This window comes from Schistocerca serialis, chromosome 7 (assembly GCF_023864345.2).
Source record: "Schistocerca serialis cubense isolate TAMUIC-IGC-003099 chromosome 7, iqSchSeri2.2, whole genome shotgun sequence".
In the NCBI taxonomy this organism is placed as follows: domain Eukaryota; kingdom Metazoa; phylum Arthropoda; class Insecta; order Orthoptera; family Acrididae; genus Schistocerca; species Schistocerca serialis.
In genome coordinates this window covers 271492541-271511778 of record NC_064644.1, presented here as the reverse complement: position 1 = coordinate 271511778, position 19238 = coordinate 271492541, and the positions used below count along the sequence as shown (strand labels likewise).

At 39.9% G+C, this 19238-nt stretch overlaps 1 protein-coding gene across 3 annotated transcripts in view; it reads right to left on the bottom strand.

Annotated features, from left to right (window-relative positions):
• LOC126412139 (DENN domain-containing protein Crag) overlaps positions 1-19238 on the bottom strand; it is a 302966-nt gene that overhangs the window by 120815 nt on the left and 162913 nt on the right. For 2 of the 3 annotated variants that reach the window (XM_050081588.1, XM_050081590.1), the window contains one exon: positions 8511-8597. The exons of the other annotated variant lie outside the window; for it this stretch is intronic. In XM_050081588.1, the coding sequence (XP_049937545.1) occupies positions 8511-8597 (87 nt within the window). The remainder of the gene's footprint in view (positions 1-8510; positions 8598-19238) is intronic. 3 annotated transcript variants of the gene reach the window in all.

Sequence of the window (19238 nt, the reverse complement as noted above, 5' to 3'; positions counted from 1 at the left end):
CAGGATGTGCTGTCCAGAAGCTGAATAAAATTGTTAAAGGGACCAAAATATGAACAAGAGATGACGCAATTTGTCTTGCCAACATCCTACTTTTACTTGGATGCCAGAGTCCATCAGGGGCCTATCAAAACAAAGAAAAGCTCAAAAGCTGCGATAAATTTCTGATGGAAATAAAAACATTTGTTGATAACCATCAGCAAGTCCACATGGCCAGAGAACAATTGAAGAACATAGCTCAACAACATCTTGTGTGCTCCTTTCTGTCCATTCCATTCCACTGCTCTTCCAAATCCTTTGCTGTCTCTCACAGCATTACCATGTCATCAGCAAACCTCAAAGTTTTTATTTCTTTTCCCCAAACTGTATTTCCTCCTCCAAATTTTTCTTTGGTTTCCTTTACTGTTCGCTAAATGTAGAGGTTGAACAACACTGGGGATAGACTAAAACCCTGTATCACTCCCTTCTCAACCACTACTTCCCTTTCATGTCCCTCAAATTTTTATAGCTGCCAACTGGTTTCTGTGAAAGTTGTTAATAGTCTTGTGCCACCTGTACTTTAACCCTGCTATCTTCAGAAACTCAAAGAGAGCATTCCAGTTAACACTGCCAATAGCTTTTTCTAGGTTTACATATGCTAGAAATGCAGGTTTGCCTTTACTTAATCTATCTTCTAAGATAAGTCATAGGGTCAGTATTGCCACATGTATTCCCACATTTCTATGGAATCCAAACTGACCTAACCTGAGGTCTGCTTCTACCAGTTCTTCCATTCTTGTGTAAAGAATTTTTATTGCATTTTGCATCCATATAAATATGTCTGCTTGTGTCTGTATGTGTGGATGGATATGTGCGTGAGTGCGAGTGTATACCTGCCCTTTTTTCCCCCTAAGGTAAGTCTTTCCGCTCCCGGGATTGGAATGACTCCTTACCCTCTCCCTTAAAACCCACTTCCTTTCGTCTTCCCCTCTCCTTCCCTCTTTCCTGATGAGGCAACAGTTTGTTGCGAAAGCTTGAATTTTGTGTGTATGTTTGTGTTTGTTTGTGTGTCTATTGACCTGCCAGCACTTTCGTTCGGTAAGTCACCTCATCTTTGTTTTTTTTTTATATATATATATATATATATATATATATATATATATATATATGCTTCTATATCCTTACCTTTGTTATCTAGCCATTCCTACTTAGCCGCTTTGCACTTCCTGTCAATCTCATTTTTTAAATGTTTTATTCCCTTTCACCCTCTGCTTCATTTGCTGTATTTTTATATTCTCTTCTTTCAGCAATTAAATTCAATATCTCCTGTGATATCAAAGGATCTTCGACTAAACTGTCCAAGGATTATTCAGTTCTGGGGCAACATTTTCTGTGATACAGGATGCTTATTGTTTCCAGCTAAAACGATTATGTTCAAATATTCGAAGGCCATCATGCTGACGGTTGCAATGAAAAATAGGTAAAGCTGACAGGAACCTGGGTTGTGAGAATAATTACTGAAAATAGAACACATCCTTTCAAACTTGTCATTTCACCACAACACAACCATAGTTGGACCCATACTCTTCATGTTACATATTAAAGCCTGCACACAAAATTAACAGTAATCTCAGATATTTTGGAGATTTTGCAGTTATCTATAGGGAAGTACCCTTTGAAAAAAGCTGCACAAATATTCAGTACAGTGCTGTAACTATTGAGAAATTGCATTAAATGTTAAAAAATGTAAAAGTGTGTACTTCACAAAACAAAAAAAATGTAATATCCTCTGAGTACAATGTCAATGAATACCAACTGGAATCAGTTAATTCACATAAATACCTGTTTTAACGATTTGTGGGAATATGAAGTGGAATGACTGCATAGACTCAGCCACAGTTTAAGCAGATGTGAGATCTTATCTCTTTGGTAGGACAATGGGCCACAAGACCAATCCACAAAGAAGAATACTTACGAAACACTTGCGCAGGCAATCCAAGAATAGTGCCGAAGTGTCTAACAGCCAGATACTGAATGTAGACAACAAAGAGGAGCACAAAAGGTTACAGGTTTCTTTCACTAGTGGATAATTGTCATGGAAATGTTGAAAAGTCGAAAATGTTGAAAAATCCGAAATGGTAGACACTTAAACACAGATGTCAACTATCTCACAAAAGCCTATATCCAAAATTTCAGCACCAAGTGTTAAGTGAGGGATCTATGAATATACTACAGTCCCCTGAACATCGGTCCTGTAGGGATAACAAAGACGAGATTAGACTATTTACAGCATACGCAGAGGTAGTTAAGCTGTCATTCTTCCTGCACTCCATACGTGAAAGTAACAGTAAGAAACCCCAGATCTCTTAAAGAAACCCTCAGACATGGAACAATAATAAGTCATGCACAAAAAATGGTAAACAGAGTGTGGATGTACATGTAGAATAATTTTAACAGATGACTTTCAATTTTCACAACAGCAGTACACGATTGCTAAGATTGGTTGGTTGGTTTTGGGGGAAGAGACCAAACAGCGAGGTCATCGGTCTCATCGGATTAAGGAAGGACAGGGAAGGAAGTCGGCCGTGCCCTTTCAGAGAAACCATCCCGGCATTTGCCTGGAGCAATTTAGGGAAATCACTGAAAACCTAAATCAGGATGGCCGGACGCGGGATTGAACCGTCGTCCTCCCGAATACGAGTCCAGTGTGCTAACCACTGCGCCACCTCGCTCGGTCGATTGCTAAGAAAATCCTAGTATGGTGAGTGCACAAGATGATGGCTGGTGAGGGCAAGTATTTCTAAATCAATGACAAAGCACATCTCTGCAAATTTTTTCCTCAGTAGACAATAGTCAGTATGATTGTACTGAAAAGGGGTGGGGGGGTGGGGGGGGGGGGGGGGGAGACACCTTCACTCCATACTACTTCTAATATAAAGTAATTCTTGTAAACATTATTATATATGGAACAACCAGATAAGGTGGCAGTTCTTGTCACAAGATCAGCATCACAGGAGAGTACAGTGTACATTTTTCAATTGTTTGTAAGAGCTTCAAACAGCAGTGACTTATTTTCTTTTACTTGTGTGCTTAGTAGTTTAGTTTGTAAATTTATTGTGTGTTTGTATGCTTAGGAGACACACTTTTGCAATTTAATAACTGCCTAGTGCAGAATTCCACCAATTTTAGCATGGACACCAACTGTGATTGCTGTGTTAGGATGCAGGCTGAAATGGAGACCCTTCTTTCAGAGTCCAGGTTATGCAGCTTGAGGCTGTCATTGGGCCCCACAATGGACAAGTGCATCCAAGGGACATCTAACATGTTCCATGTGTCCCCTGATCAATCCACTGGTGATGCCACCTGATTTACTGCCTGCACTGATGTTGAGTCTCACCTATAGCAGAGTGGGAGGACACTCCAAGGTGTGGCTGGCAGTGAAGACTTGCAGTGGGGCTGACCATAACACACACAGTTCACCTGAGAAATAGGTTTCAGTTGCTATCTGTGGCTGATGAAAATCCTGAGGCAGATGCAGTCACTTGTCTTGTTTCACAGGAAGCCGCTCAGCCTGCAAGATACAGAGAGCCATAGAGGGTGGGATTACTGTTAGTTGGGAGCTCCAGTGTCAGGCGCATAAAGGGTGCCCTTAGGGATATGACTGCCAAGGAGGGAAAGAAGTCCAGTGTGCTCTCTGTGTGCACACTGGCGCAATTCATCCCAGTTGTGGAATGGGTCTTTCCTGATGCCCTGAAGAGGACAGTTTGCAGCCAAGTGCATGCGGTGGCTCATGCTAGTGCTAATGATGTATGTCACTTTGGACTGGAAGAGATCCTCTCTGGTTTTGACAGCTATCTGAAATGGAAAAAGCTACCAGTTTTGCATGCAAGATGAAGACAGATCTCACCATTTGTATCAATGTCAAGAGGATCAACTGCCGACCATTGGTACAAAACTGAGGGGAGGATCTGAATCAGAGGCTCAGATGATTCAGCGACCATGTAGGCTGCAGATTCCTTGACTTGCGCCACAGCGTGGTGATGTATCAGTTTCCGCTTAATAGATCAGTAGTCCATCACACAGGAGATGGTTACATAGGTAACAGGGGCTGTGTGGAGTGAATTGGGCATATTTTAGATTAGAAGACTCACAAAAGACTAAAAAGGACTTCAATCTCAAAGGGAGCAGTTCAAAGACAGGACAAAGGTAGACCTAGGAAACAAAGGTATTATAATAGTAAGGTTTGTAGCTGTGTTGGGAAGGAACCAGAGTTCTAAGTGCTACTACAAAGCAACGAAGCTCAAATTATTATAGGTACTGAAAGTGGGCTAAAGCCAGCGATAAGTTCAAGCAAACTTTTGTTGGTGGCCATGTGTTTGTTGCTGTTAGTAAAAATCAAACAATGGAAAATTCAGGATGGACTGTGACAATACCAGAGAAGGAAAGTTGCTACTCTTCTCACCATATAGCAGAGATGCTGAGTCGTGAAAAGCACAACAAAAAGGTTAAAACAATGATAGCTTTTTATCAGAGAACAGAAACCACACTGCGAGCAGCAGCACCAATGCATAATGGGAGTGGCGACTGGGTGGGGGTAAGGAGGAGGCCGGGGCAGGGAGGGGGAGGGATAGTATGGTGGGAGTGGCGGACAGTGAGGTGTTGCAGTTTAGACGGAGGGCAGGAGAGAAGGTGCAGAGAGGGTAGAGGGTAAGTAGTGGAAAGGAGAGAAATAAAAAGAAATTAAAAGACTGGGTGTGGTGGTGAAATGACGGCTGTGTAGTGCTGGAATGGGAACAGGGAGGGGGCTGGATGGGTGAGGACAGTGATTAACGAAGCTTGAGGACAGGAGGGTTATGGGAATGTAGAATGTATTGCAGGGAAAGTTCCCACCTGTGCAATTCAGAAAAGCTGGTGTTGGTGGGAAGGATCCATATGGCACAGGCTGTGAAGCAGTCATTGAGATGAGGGATATCATGTTTGGCAGCGTGTTCAGCAACAGTGTGGTCCACTTGTTTTTGGGCCGCAGTTTGTCGGTAGCCGCTCATGCGGACAGACAGCTTGTTGGTTGTCATGCCTACATAGAATGCAGCACAGTGGTTGCAGCTTAGCTTGTAAATCACATGACTGGTGTCACAGGTAGCCTGCCTTAGATGGGATAGGTGATGTTAGTGACTGGACTGGAGTAGATGGTGGTAGGAGGATGTGTGGGACAGGTCTTGCATCTAGGTCTATTACAGGAGTATGAGCCATTAGGAAAGGGATTGGGAGCACGGGTTGTGTAAGGATGGACGTGTATATTGTGTAGGTTCGGTGGATGGAGGAATACCACAGTAGCAGGGGTGGGAAGGATAGTGGGCAGCACTTTTCTCATTTCAGGGCACGATGAGAGGTAATCGAAACCCTGGCAGAGAATGTAATTCAGTTGCTCCAGTACCGGATGGTACTGAGTTACGAGGGGAATGCTCCTCTGTGGCCGGAATGTGGGACTATGGGATGTGGTGGGAGACTGGAAAGGTAAGGCACAGGATATTAGTTTTTGTACAAGGATGGGAGGATAATTACAGTCAGTGAAGGAAGGGTTCCCCAAGATGGCCTTCCTTAAAACCCAGTATCCTAAACCCCTCACCTGGTTCAGATTCATTGAGGACATCTTTGCTATTTGGATTGAAGGTGAGGACACCTTATTCACATTCCTCCAGAACCTCAATAACTTCTCCCCCATTTGCTTCACCTGGTCCTACTCAACCCAACAAGCCACCTTCGTCGATGTTGACCCCCACCTTAGAGATGGCTACATACTCACACAATATACTCGTCTATCCTTACACAACCCCTACTCCCAATCCCTTACCTCGTGGCTCATAGATCCTCCTACCACCACCTACTCCAGTCCAGTCACTAACATCACATATCCCACCAAAGGCAGGGCTGCCTGTGAAACCAGTCATGTGATTTACAAGCTAAGCTGCAACCACTGTGCTGCATTCTATGTAGGCATGACAGCCAACAAGCTGTCTGTCCGCATGAACGGCCACCGGCAAACTGTGGCCAAAAAACAAGTGGACCACACTGTTGCTGAACATGCTGCCAAACATGATATCCCTCATCTCAATGACTTCTTCACAGCCCGTGCCATGTGGATCCTTCCCACCAACACCAGCTTTTCTGAATTGCGCAGGTGGGAACTTTCCCTGTAATACATCCTACATTCCTGTAACCCTCCTGGCCACAACCTTCGTTAGTCACTGTCCTCACCCATCCAGCCCCCTCCCTGTTCCCATTCCAGCACTACACAGCATTATTTTACCACCATACCCAGTCTATTAATTTCTTTTTATTTCTCTCCTTTCCACCACTTACCCTCTATCCCTTCTGCACCTTCTCTCCTGCCCTCTGTCTGAACTGCAACACTTCACTGTTCACCACTCCCACCATACTATCCCTCCCACTCCCTGCCCCAGCCTCCTCCTTACCCCCTCCCAGTCTCCACTCCCATCATGCACTGGTGCTGCTGCTCGCAGTGTGGTTTCAGTTCTCTGAGACTGCAGACGTGTGTGCAAGTTGTGTTTGCGTGAGTGTATGTATGCATATGTGTATGTGTGTCTACTGCTGACAAAGGCCTTAATGGCCAAAAGCTATAATTGTGTGAATCTTTTTGTTGTGCCTATCGCGACTCAGTATCTCTGCTATATGGTGAGTAGCAACTTTCCTTCTCTGGTATTGTTGCTGTTAGTAGTAGTTTATCTCATAGCAAAATAGAATTAGATAGTTCCAGTGAGTTAGTATGTGTAGAGGTTATGCTTGACAACCAGCATAAGTTAATAATTGGTTCCTTTTACTGATCTCCTGATTCAGATGATGCAGTTGCTGAAACTTGAGTATCATCTCAAATACATACCCTACTCACACAAGTTGTAGTTGATGATGAGTTCCATCTTGTCATGATATATAGGCATGAATACATGTTGAAAGCCATTGGTAGGTATAAAACATTTTCCAAAACTGTAATAAATGCTTTCTCTGAAAGTTATTTTAAGTAATTATTTTAGGGGCTAGCTCAAAGTTTAATGGTTGTGTAAACATACTTGGGTCTCTTAGAAACAAATAATCCCAAGCAAACAGGGAGCATCATGGCAGATGATACAGGGCTTAGTGACCACAATATTGTTGTAGCGAGACTGAACCCCACATAACATTCAAACCCACCAAAAATAAATGCAGAATATATCTATTTAAAAATGCACATAAAAATTCACTTGATGCCTTCCCTTAAAAAACCCATCCCCATTCCTTCCAAATTAACTTGATAATCACAGACCAAATGTGGCTTAAATTCAAAGAAATAGTATCAACAGCAGTTGAGAGATTTATATTGAATAAACTCATAAGAGATGGAACTGATTTCCCATGGCACACAAAACAGGCCAGAACACTATTGCAACAGCAATGAAAAATGCGTGCTAAATTTAAAAGAATGCAAAATCCCCAAGACTGGTGAAGTTTCACAGAGGTCAGAAATTTAGTGCAGATTTCAATGTCAGATTTTTTAATAGTCTCCACGAAGAAACTCTGTCTCTGAAAAGCCAAAGAGATTTTGGTTGTATGTACATTACGCCAGCAGCAAGACACAATCAATACCCCCACTGCGCAATAGCAATGGTAATGTTACCAATGACAGTGCTACTAAAGTTGAGTTATTAAATACAGTTTTCCAAAATTCCATCGCCGAAGATGACAAAATAAATATACCAGAATTCGAATCAAGAACTGCTGTCAACATGAAATAGAAGTACATATTCTCGGTGTACCGAAGCAGCTCATATTTCTTAATAAAGGCAAGTCTTCCAGTCCATCTTGTATATCAGTTGAATCCTTTTAAGATTATGCTGATATAAAAACTCCATAAAGTGCTGGTTGAGAATGGAGCACTAGAGAAAGTGTGTGAAAGTTGTTCAATAAACTCTCTGTCAGGTACTTGAGTGCAAATTGCAAAGAAGTTATGTAGATATAGCAAGTTTTCAAACTATGTAGCAGATCAAAATCCAAAAAATGAGATGCCTCATAATCAAACTGAAAGCTTCAATCTGCAATCAATGTTCTCCTAATTTCTCAGTGCCTCCAAAGACTCACCTGAATATTTTATATTGGATACTGCTCGTAGGACAAATGTCTCAGCTGCAGCCCAAGTACTGGATTCACAAGAACTATATGCAAAAATTATTATTTCTTTGAGTATACGGGAATGATATTCCAAGCTTAGAGATTAGGACCCCATTTTTAATCCTGATGGTTTTAATCCTGGTAGTTGGTTTGTTGGCTTCCAGTGGCAATTTACCTTTATTGATATAGTAACTTAACTCATGATTTAAGATGTATAGTAACACAACATTATTTTATCAGAAGTATTATAACATAATACAAAGAGTTAACACATTGAAGTTTCACAAACAATTATATGCAAATACCTCTACAATTCTAATATACATGCTCACCATGCAGACTACCTCTAAAGCCGTGCGTAATGAATATCTGACCTGAAGTTAGTGAGAGCATTCTCAATGATCTGAGTGCCGATGCGAAGGTCTGCTTTACGCAGACTGAGTCGAGCAGGAGAATAACGGCTGCAAAGAAGCGAGATATGGGTGTTGTTAGCACACAAACTACACAAAGGGTGAGCAACTGGCATGCTGAATGATTGATAGGAAAAGGATACTACATATAAGCTACAACTAAGGTGACAAAAACACTGCTTCAACACTTATTCTTGAAAAAAGCTTACATCAGAGAATTGCTTATACAGAAGTGAGGAAGCACTGAATAAGTACAAACTTACAAAAACCACATTACACTTTTTCGACAAAAATAAAAATATATCTAGAAACAACAATTACAGTAAAACTAGGCTCCTTAACTTGTAAATGTGAACAAAAAGAAACAGCAAGAAGAAGCAAAAAAATTATGTGAAAGAAATAAAAAACATACAGTAACACTTTAGGATCTTTGCCTACTACAGTTATTAGTTTAACGTTTGGGAAGGGATTATGTGCTTCGTAGATCCACTGGTCATTCAAATAACATGTCCTTAGTTTTATAAATGTTTCACAAGTTATCAACCAAAATACTGGCTAAAATGTTTGATTTTAAACTTTGACCACAATTTTGGTTGGAAATAAACGCTGCTTATACACACTCTTTGCGTGAATGACAAGTGAGATGAGTATCTGAATCTTATTCAGTTTTATAGTGTGCCAGAAAAGATTATATGAAAGATAACCTCAGTCACTCAAGGACAATAAAATGAAATAAGAACAAAGGGAGATAATTAACTGAACTTCCACAAATGAATACTTCAGTTTGACTGTATCAAATGAGCAGTACAACAGAAGATACAGAAGACCCAGTTTACTGATTGTAAACCTCTTTATTTTGTTCCCACCTAAGCAACACAGGTATCTTATTGTCATGTATTTCTATGTGGTCAGCAGCTCTATATCACATACAGTTTGGCTGCTACTACTTTTTGAGACAAAGTCAAATGCACCATTAATTTATAAGAATGAAAGTCACATCCAATGAGAGATAAAATTGTATAACGAAAAAGTAGAAAGATTTCTAGTTTCCTTCAGCACAATAAACAGAAAGAGACATTTAAAGAAAATGTAATGAGAGATAAAAGAAATCAACAGTAGTCTTCAACACAGAGAGTGAATTTTTATAGTAAACAAAGGAGTGGTACCTCGAAAGTCTGTGATGTTAATTGCTTCTGTGCATCAGTCGGCTTCCCCCAAGTGCACATAAAATTACAGCTAAATTTTTTAAAATAATAATAAGAAGGAAAATGAGTCTTTCTATTGATGCTGGACATTATATGAAACACTATAAAACTCAACAGAACAATCCACAGATGTGTTAACAGCTGTTGCTGAACACTGTCTTGATACAAGACATGGCATGAACTATGGAGAGACTAATATCCTCTCATCTGCCTACACTTATTAAGGCTCTGTCAGTAAACAAGCAGTTGAAATACATATAGCTAACATATTAATAAACAGAGTCTCAGGATTTCAGCTCAGCAAATCATGGGAATCAGTGTTGGTTGCGTATAGGCATCGTCGGCCACCCAAATGAATTCAACAAGATAACGATGTGGAATCCAGCCAGGACAGCTAAGCCAGGCTTCTTGTGCCATGCGTGCAGAATTCACGGCTTGTTTCTCCTGCAGAGGGCTCTGGATCGTCCCCCACCTTGACATTATACTCCTGCCTCTTAACACCTGCTTTATTATGGTGAACCAGTGTTTACAAAAAGCTGGATGAAAGCAGAAGTGAATGACATTCAAACTAAATGTATTGCAATGATAGGCTAGATACCAATGGCGGCAATATATTTACTGTCATAAAGAACTTGAGAATTTACAGATTTCAAATTCTACATGATCTGCACAAAGGTAAGTTTCAAACGTAGGTCTACAATAAAAACTGGATGATTTTATAGACTGCAGACCTCAAGAGTGGTGATGGAAAGAAGCTTCAGGGGGAAAAAAACACTTCGAGAATATCGCTGGTAGCTTTCCTTATCATGTTGTGACAGCAAAGGGAGATTTTAAATTACCAGCTACAAATGTGAGAGTTGTGCAACTTAAACAGGTACCACAGATAGGGATTGTTAGAAACTGTATTGAATGTCTTACCCGAAAATTAGCTTGAGCAGCTAATTAGAGAACTAACATGAGAGGCAATATTTCCTACTAATGAGTAAACCCAAACTTTCAGTCCAATTGCTGTAAAGAAAGGAATTTGTGACTAAATTATGAAAAGGGTAGATTGTTACTCACCTTTTAGTGGAGATGTTGAGTCGCAAATGCAGCTCACATACACATGATCACTGTCTCTGGTCTGGCCATGGCATGGTTGTATGTTGTCTATTTCAGAAGAAGACATTTTGGCTGAAAGCTTACGTGTTTTGTAGTCTTTTTATTGTGCCTATCCATGACTCAACGTCTCCTTTATATGGTGAGTAACAATCTATCCTTTTCATAATTCAAGTTAAGAAATGTGAAAATATATTTTTACTTAGAAAATGTGACCTTGAAACAAATCACTGATTCTCTAAGCAGTGGGCATCGAATATTATCTCTCTGGGGCTGAAGTTCTGGAGAATCAATGGATAAAATTCAAAAGTATTGTACAATAAGCTTTAGACATGTACGTGGTATGTGTAATGAGGAAAATGGTGAGGGATATGAATGACCTGCCATAGATCAAGAGCAGTATTGCAAAATTATTATGAAAGTCAAGAGATTTAAACAGAATTAATCAAATTCAAAGCCTTAGTGAAAAAAACAGCTGAATGAAGTTAAATGTGTGTAAGGAGCGAACAGTGTGAAAGCATTCAATGAATTCAAAAGTAAAATTTCACCATTCAATCTCATCTTAATCCATTAAGTACCAGTGTCCTATTTTGAGGTCAGAGCTCATATTTATTTATAAATATGCAATAAATTATTAATTTGCAACTATTACTGTTCTACGTCATTTGTTGATGCTTTTTATAACAAATGCATGCTTACAGTAAATTAAAAGCAATAAATCCTACCATAAATTGATTATTGAATACTAAGGCACACTTTTCGTTATTACAGATATTTATTTTATCTACAATTTAGTAATATTTGAAATATGTGGCAAAGATATTTTTGTGATTATTTATAGTCAACAATGTGTCTTTTAAACTACTTGCATTGTTAGCTCAATTGGAGTTATATTCATTGTTTTCCATTGTTATAAAATTTGGTGTACTCGAAATAGGACACTGGGACTTGGTGTTATCATTTCACTTATTTGTATTGCTGCACGTTGGAATATGAAACACTGCTACTGCTGATGTATTTTCTTTTTTGAACATGGTAACTTTACCAGATTTTGTTGCCGAGGTAAGTAACGACCCCTCTTTTTTTTTATTTATATGTATTACAGGATATGAAGTTACTTTGAAATTTACAGCATTTTATGTAAGTATATTTATTAATATGTTACCCATTAGTAAATAATACAGTTCCATATGGACACAGGTATTTACACATTCCCTTTTCTGTAGTTTGTGCTAATGTATTAGTCTTTCATTTCACTTTATTTTATTACATTTTATTTCATTTCATTTTATATAGATTATAATGGCCCTCAGACGAGATAGATACCTCACTAATAAAGAAATAGAAGAAATAATAAACAGTGACGCATTCTATAATGTGGTGTCAGATGATCAGTACCATATTGATATCACTGTATGTCCTCCTGAAGTAGACTGTATGACCGACGAAGAAGAAGGTCCAGACGATGTTACTGAAACCGTGGAAGTCTCAGATGTGCCAGTTTATACAAAGCTGTCTCAAACTTGTGAGCATGACATCACCACAAAGACAGAGGAATTGAAGGAACAACTTTCTTCCTTGACTCCGAAGGAGATGTTTGAAGAACTGATGAACAAAAACATATACGAGTTCATAGTGAAAGAAACTGTGAGATATGCAGTAAATATGAAGAATATGCATGATTTTATCCTCACAGCTGAAGAAGTGAAGGTCATTGTCGATTTCTTCTTTTTGCTGGCTACCGTAAGCTCCGTGCTGAGAAGCTATACTGGTCTGAAGATGAAGATGTGGGCATACCAATTAGAAAGACAGCTATGTCAAGGAATAAATATCAGAAACTGAAAACATTGCTTCATTTTCAAGACAATGACTTAGCCAATGAATACAAACACGATCGTAGATTCAAAATTAGACCTCTCTTGAAAATGATAAATGAATCTTTTCAAAAATTTGGAATATTTGAGAAAAATTTGTCAATTGACGAAATGATATTCAAATACTATGGATAAAGTGGGTTGAAACAGTTTATCCGAGGCTAGCCTATTAGATTTGGCTGTAAGTTGTGGTCTCTTTGTGTAGCAAGTGGCTACTGTTTCAAATCTGATTTATACTGTGGAAAGGATCCAGAAGATACTGCAAGGGATGACCTACCATTGGGATCAAGAGTAGTCCTAAAAATGCTGGACTGCATTGAAAAACACCAGAATCATTGTGTGTGCTTTGACTATTTCTTCACTAGTAGAGATCTTCTGATTCATCTGGGAAATTTGGGTTTTCGAGCAACTGGGACTGTCAGAGAGAATCGAGTTGGTGACTGTCGACTACTGAGCAGCAACGAACTGAAAAAGACAGTTTGAGGAAACTATGACTACCAGTTCGACAGGAATGGTGAAGTCTTATTTGTTCGATGGCATGACAACAAATGCGTTACAATTGATACAAATTTTGACAAAGTTGAACCTTTGGGAGCAGCTACGCGGTACAATAGACAAGCAAGTAAGAAGACACAAGTGCAACAACCTGCCGTTTTGAAGTCGTATAACGCATACATGGGAGGTGTTGACCACCATGACTGGTTAGTTGGAAAATATGCGACGGTAATTAGAGGGAAAAAATGGTACTGGGTCATATTTATACGTACGCTGGAAATGGCCCTCGTAAATGCCTGGCTCTTTTACAGACTAGTACATGGGAAAAATGCACTGGATTTACTGGATTTCAGACGTGCTGTTACAGTCACATACCTGAAATTGGACACTGGAAGACCGAATATTGGACGTCCAATGGAATACCCATCAAGGCAGTTGAGAGTGATACCAGACGTAAGGTTTGTTGGAATTGGTCATATGATTGACAAAAGAAGCACGTAAAGAAGATGTGTAAGAGCTAAATGCAATGGGAAACCAAAAACATATTGTGTTAAATGCCATGTAACACTGTGTGTGAAGTGTTTTGTACCATTTCACAAGAAATAAATAATTAAGACTTGAATACAGTTTAGTATACTATATGATACTGTTAGATCCCAGCGTCTTATTTTGAGGATGGCAATTATATCAGCATGTATAAATATTCTTTGGCTATTTTTGTACTTATTGTGGTTCATACACTATGTACATTATAATTAAGGAATAAAAAATTCAATTTAAAAAAAAATTAATTTGGGAGTTAATGGGTTAAGTAAAGTCACTAAACAGACAAAAATCATCAATACAAGTGCTCATTGGTTATCAAATTAAGGACAGAGACAATCCCAAAAAATTGAATTCAGTCTTCTGATATTGGTTCACTGTCAAAGATCAAACACTTGTTGTTCCTTTCAATCATCATACGAACAATGAAAGGGCTGCAATGACAGGTATTGAAATAAGTAATCACAGACCTGAAAATCAACCACAATCACTCAACATAGGAATGGAAATTTCACCAAATAAGATTCCTTTATGATTCTACATCTACTAGGCAGATGTACTCATACCCCTTATAGCAGCAATTTACCACAGGTCATTGAAGAACAAAGTGATCGGGAAAAATCAAAGTCATAATTATTTTCAATAAGGGGACATAGCCATGATGTCCAAATCAGAAAAGTTATGGTTCAAACAGAGCCTAACCAACAGTCGTCCTTCCCGCACACCTTTTCGGAATGGGACAGGAAAGGAAGCAAATGATACTGGTATCGAAAGTACAATCTAGTACACATTATAAGGAAGCATGATGAATGTAAAACCAGATTTCATTGTAGTTCCTCAGAAAATCACAAAAGGGAAATAGTTTCTACAATGTGTCCTTAGTTTTCACGACCTATTTTATTTCAATTTCAACTAAGTTTTACTGTCTTTTCCCTCTTTTTTATGGTTTCTTTTTCTTATATGTAAAACATTTTCGGTTTTCTTGTGCTCCAATTCGAGATAAAATCTCAAGTTTTTGACTATTACCTCCATCGTCATCGTCAGGAGCAACTGGAAAAAAAAAAAGGAAACCTGGAAATGCTGCTCACTCACAGGATGAAACACCGATTGCAGTTCTTTCTTTTTGTGGTGCTATTTCCAGCAAAATAGGAAGAGTCCTGCGTAGACGGGGTATAAGACCAATTTTTTGTCGTCCTAAGAAAATTAAGGAGATGATGCGCCCTGTTAAGGACAATCTCGGCTTCAGGGTCCCTGGAGTATATAATATCCCCTGTGAGTGTGGAAGCAATTATATAGGTCACACCATTCATTCATACTGTTTCCGACTACTGCGCAGAACAGCGCCATATTAAAAATAGAGAACTGGAGAAATCGGCAACTGCAGAGCACAGCCTCACAAACAAACATAAAATATTGTTTGATGAAACAAAAATTCTGTCCCATGCCTCCACGTACTGGGATTCTGTTATTAAGGAGGCTGTTGAAATAAGAATGAGCCAGAATAACTTTAACCGCGATAGCGGATACCATCTGGGCTGTGCATGGAAACGAGCGCTTGATGCAGAGAAGCAACAGAGACGTTCCTTCCAAGGTTTACGCTCCAACGGCAGCGGTGGCGCCACTGGCGCACACATTGCCACCGTCTGCGACAGCAGTACGTAATCACTGACCAATCACAAGCTGACCAATCAGAAGCCATCCACAGGCTATAAAAAAGGCTACCACAGCAGCAGTGAAGACAGTCAGTTGCTCCTGATGATGACAATGGAGGTAATCGTCGAAAGATTGAGATTTTATCCCGAATTAACGTGGCAAGAAAACTGAGAATGTTTTACACATAAATGCCATCACGAAAGACTTCGTTCCCATTTCTTTTTCTTGTATTACCTGTTCATTTGTTTTTTTCTCTGGGTCTACAATTTTTTCTTCAACCACCCTCCAATCCCATTCCTATCTAATCAGGTTTATGATGCAATTCCACTCACCTTGGTCTTATCTACTAACATCCTGCCACTTGTAAGTTATTAAAATTACAAATTTTCTCAAATAGCAACAACACACTTTCCCTTAACATCCCATGCAGACAGTCTTCCCTTACAGGATATTGTGGACGACTTTTCCTGCATGGTCAAGTCTTGTCAGTCTCTTCTCCAAATCTTTCCTCTCTACTGAAGACCTCTGCTCCCCAAAGCAATATATTTCATGTCTTTCTATATGCTTCCATCTGCTGCCACCATGTGTATTTCTATGCATTCAAATAAAAAATTTCCAGTTTACTGATCACTTTTCTTAATATCTAAATCTTAATTTCAGTATTAAACTTTTATGCCCATGGCTCAGTGGTTTGCACAGTTTAGTGACTAGTATTCACCACAGATAATAATGACTGATTACAGCTACAACTGAAGAGTGCAAAAGAGAGATTATTTAAGATGTTTTATACTTTGCACCTAAACTGTGTGAACAGTACTCAGCACCAAAGACGACCAACTTGTCATACAATATAGATTCGCAACTGGTGTTTACTTACTTCAAGCTGTTGAGTTTGTGTGCCCACTGGCAAGCAAATGGACAAGCACAGGCATGTACGGTCAAACAACTAATATGTGGGCAGTCTAGTAGCTGCCCCATAACATAGGTGATCGTACTCCATTGCCTGCATGCTTCAGGCACGGGTGGCCAAGCAACTCGTGCATCCACAGAATGTACTACTGTTGTCTGTTGTGTTGCCTACACTACTTGCATCTTCTCAGAGGTATGATTAGGGGCAGACAAGGAGCCCATGCTGCAGTGTTGGAACAACATAATTTACTTAGCTATATCTGGAAGGATGGATTGTATTGCCACATGCTCTGGTGCCATCAGCATTGTGTAGGCTTAGCATCACTGCTTGGCATGCTGCTGGTCGTTGCTTCACACATTATTTGTTATTTATTATTTATCATTTCTGGAAGGTTCTTGAAATATATTACATTTGAAATGTTTGCATGTATGCAATATTCAATGGTTGTAGGAATATTAGCTCATTGGAACATTTGATGTTTGAATATATAACTGCACTCACTGTCCAAAGATCAGTATTGTATTGACAGTACATCAGTGTCAGGAATAAACTTACTTTCATTTCTAACTGTTGTGCTTTGCTGACGAACCTGCCTTTGGATTTGGATGCTAATGAACCTGCCTTTGGATTTGGACTTGATTGTGATTTTGACATGACATTGTTTTGTGGAATGGGTATCCTCAAGGCATCTTCATCACCATTGCTTCAATTAGGCAATGTAAAATCCTCAACTGCACAGACAGGAACCAAATGCAAGCAATACATCAGTCCCACAGTCTGTATATTCAGGAGACCGCTGCACATCAGACACCTACTCGTGATTTCTGGAGATACTGGTCACAACCTTACAAAAGAGCTGAAAGGATTTGACTGAGTTGCCAGATACAACAGGTTGTATGACATGATGTGTTTGGAAAATGTGTACTTTTACTTGGATGGTACAGCTCAATAGCTCGGAAAAAATTCCCTGCTGAACTGAAGAAAATTTTTAGTGACAGTTGATAGCAAGTCCTTTTAACAGAAGAACAATATCAAAGAATAGGGTTCAGTGTCATGGTGCAATGACAGTCATTGATAAAGAAAGTTTTGACAATTTACAGCACTGTAAATCCCAATATGACAGGCACCCGCAAAATCTCACAGTTGATGATAGGAGTTGCAGAGGACATGTACCAAACTCTTCTGGTAAAGAAGGCCACAACAACAGAACAGTCATCAAGTGACACCAGTGTATCTAGGAAATCCACAGAAAAGAGGAGTTTGGGAGAACCACCATGACCTTGCTCCTCCCATATGCCAGAGAGTAAGAGAAAAGATACAGTACAGTAAGGCAGCCAGAAATGTTGAACTGAGTTCACAAAGTAACCATAAACATCAGGAGGTAACAGAGAATGTTGAAGAAGAGTTGTATCAATCTTTCACACCAAACTCCACCAGTCAAATGTGCGATGGAGAATCGACTCGGCCAACTTGGTCTTATGCCACCACCATCAAATGACAACCCAGCATCTAATCAAAGTGGGTATGACCAATTCCACCACCAAGTAAAACGTCCCATGGGAGGACAGACATCTGAAGGATGGAAGACAACACACTGCTCTGTTTTCACTGTGGAAACCCTGGACATGTCATATGCCACTGCAGAGGTGGAAGACAACACACTCTAGCCATTCCCTGTCGCTCTACAGATGTACCAGCCACTTACCTATCTGCTGAATTCAGGAAATCTAAGTGAAGTGGCCATTTATGGAAGTGAGGTAAAGATAAAAATCCTTCATGGATGACAGTTACAGAGGTGACAGGATATCCTGACAGCCAACCAGTTTGGGCAATAATCAACTTGGGATTCTTTTTCTGTGATTTGAATGCTTATCATCGTCAGCTAAAGAAAATTGTTTTCTGTCATACAAACGTGATTGTATATAAGGTTGCATATGGGGAATATATCCAGCCGACAGGAGCATGTATTGTAAGAATAACTATCACTGACAGACCAGAGACATTCAAATCTGTCATTTAAACGGAATGTAGTCATGACATTACTCTCAAAGGGGCTTATTTAGGCATCACAATCAATTATAGGTTGTGGAAGACAATACCTCCAGACCAGCGAACCTGTACCAAACAGCACATATAACAGCAGCCACAACTCATCCCTAAAGGTCTGTGTGCAGGGACAACCAAACCAGTCCAGGGAGGGTAGCTTAGTGTCACTGATGAAGAATCATGCTCCGCTACCACTACAGACAATGCAGGGGTGGAAGCTACTATTGAGTTGCCAGCTGACAGAGGAACAACACTGATGATCACACTCCCTGCTTGATGCAGCACTGTTTGGTGTCAATGCCCCCACATGCTACAGATAGCATGGCACAGCTTCTGCATCACACACAGTGCTTCCTGCACAACTCACAACTTCTTTGACTGTGTCCTGCTTGCCCAATGTCCCACCTGTGCAGGAATCAATGCCGCTGCCTTCGCTTTCTCAGATTCTGACAATGCTTCCTCACCTCTAGCCCAAAAACTGCCAGTCCACACGGCCCTTCCTTCCTGCCTGTTGCCGGCAATCCAGGCCCTACTTTCTTCCTCAGATATTTTCTTTTTTCTTTTTCAATAGGCGCCTTCACAGCATGCCATTTGCTTCATCTCCACCCCATTCTGTGTCATCTGCCCTGGATGCAGGTGCTGGTCATCTCTGATTGTGGTCATGTCCTGAGGCCCCCCTCCCAGGAGTCTTTCTCTCTTTGCAGAGAGTCAGACTCTTTTCAGCTTCTGACTGAATTTCAAAACACCTGCTACTTTTTTCAATAGATTTCTTTTTATAAAATGAGGACACCTTTCCTAATGCAGTAACCCAAATATTGATCATTATTTATTATGTATTCAATCAGTTTACTACTTGCCATTATTACTC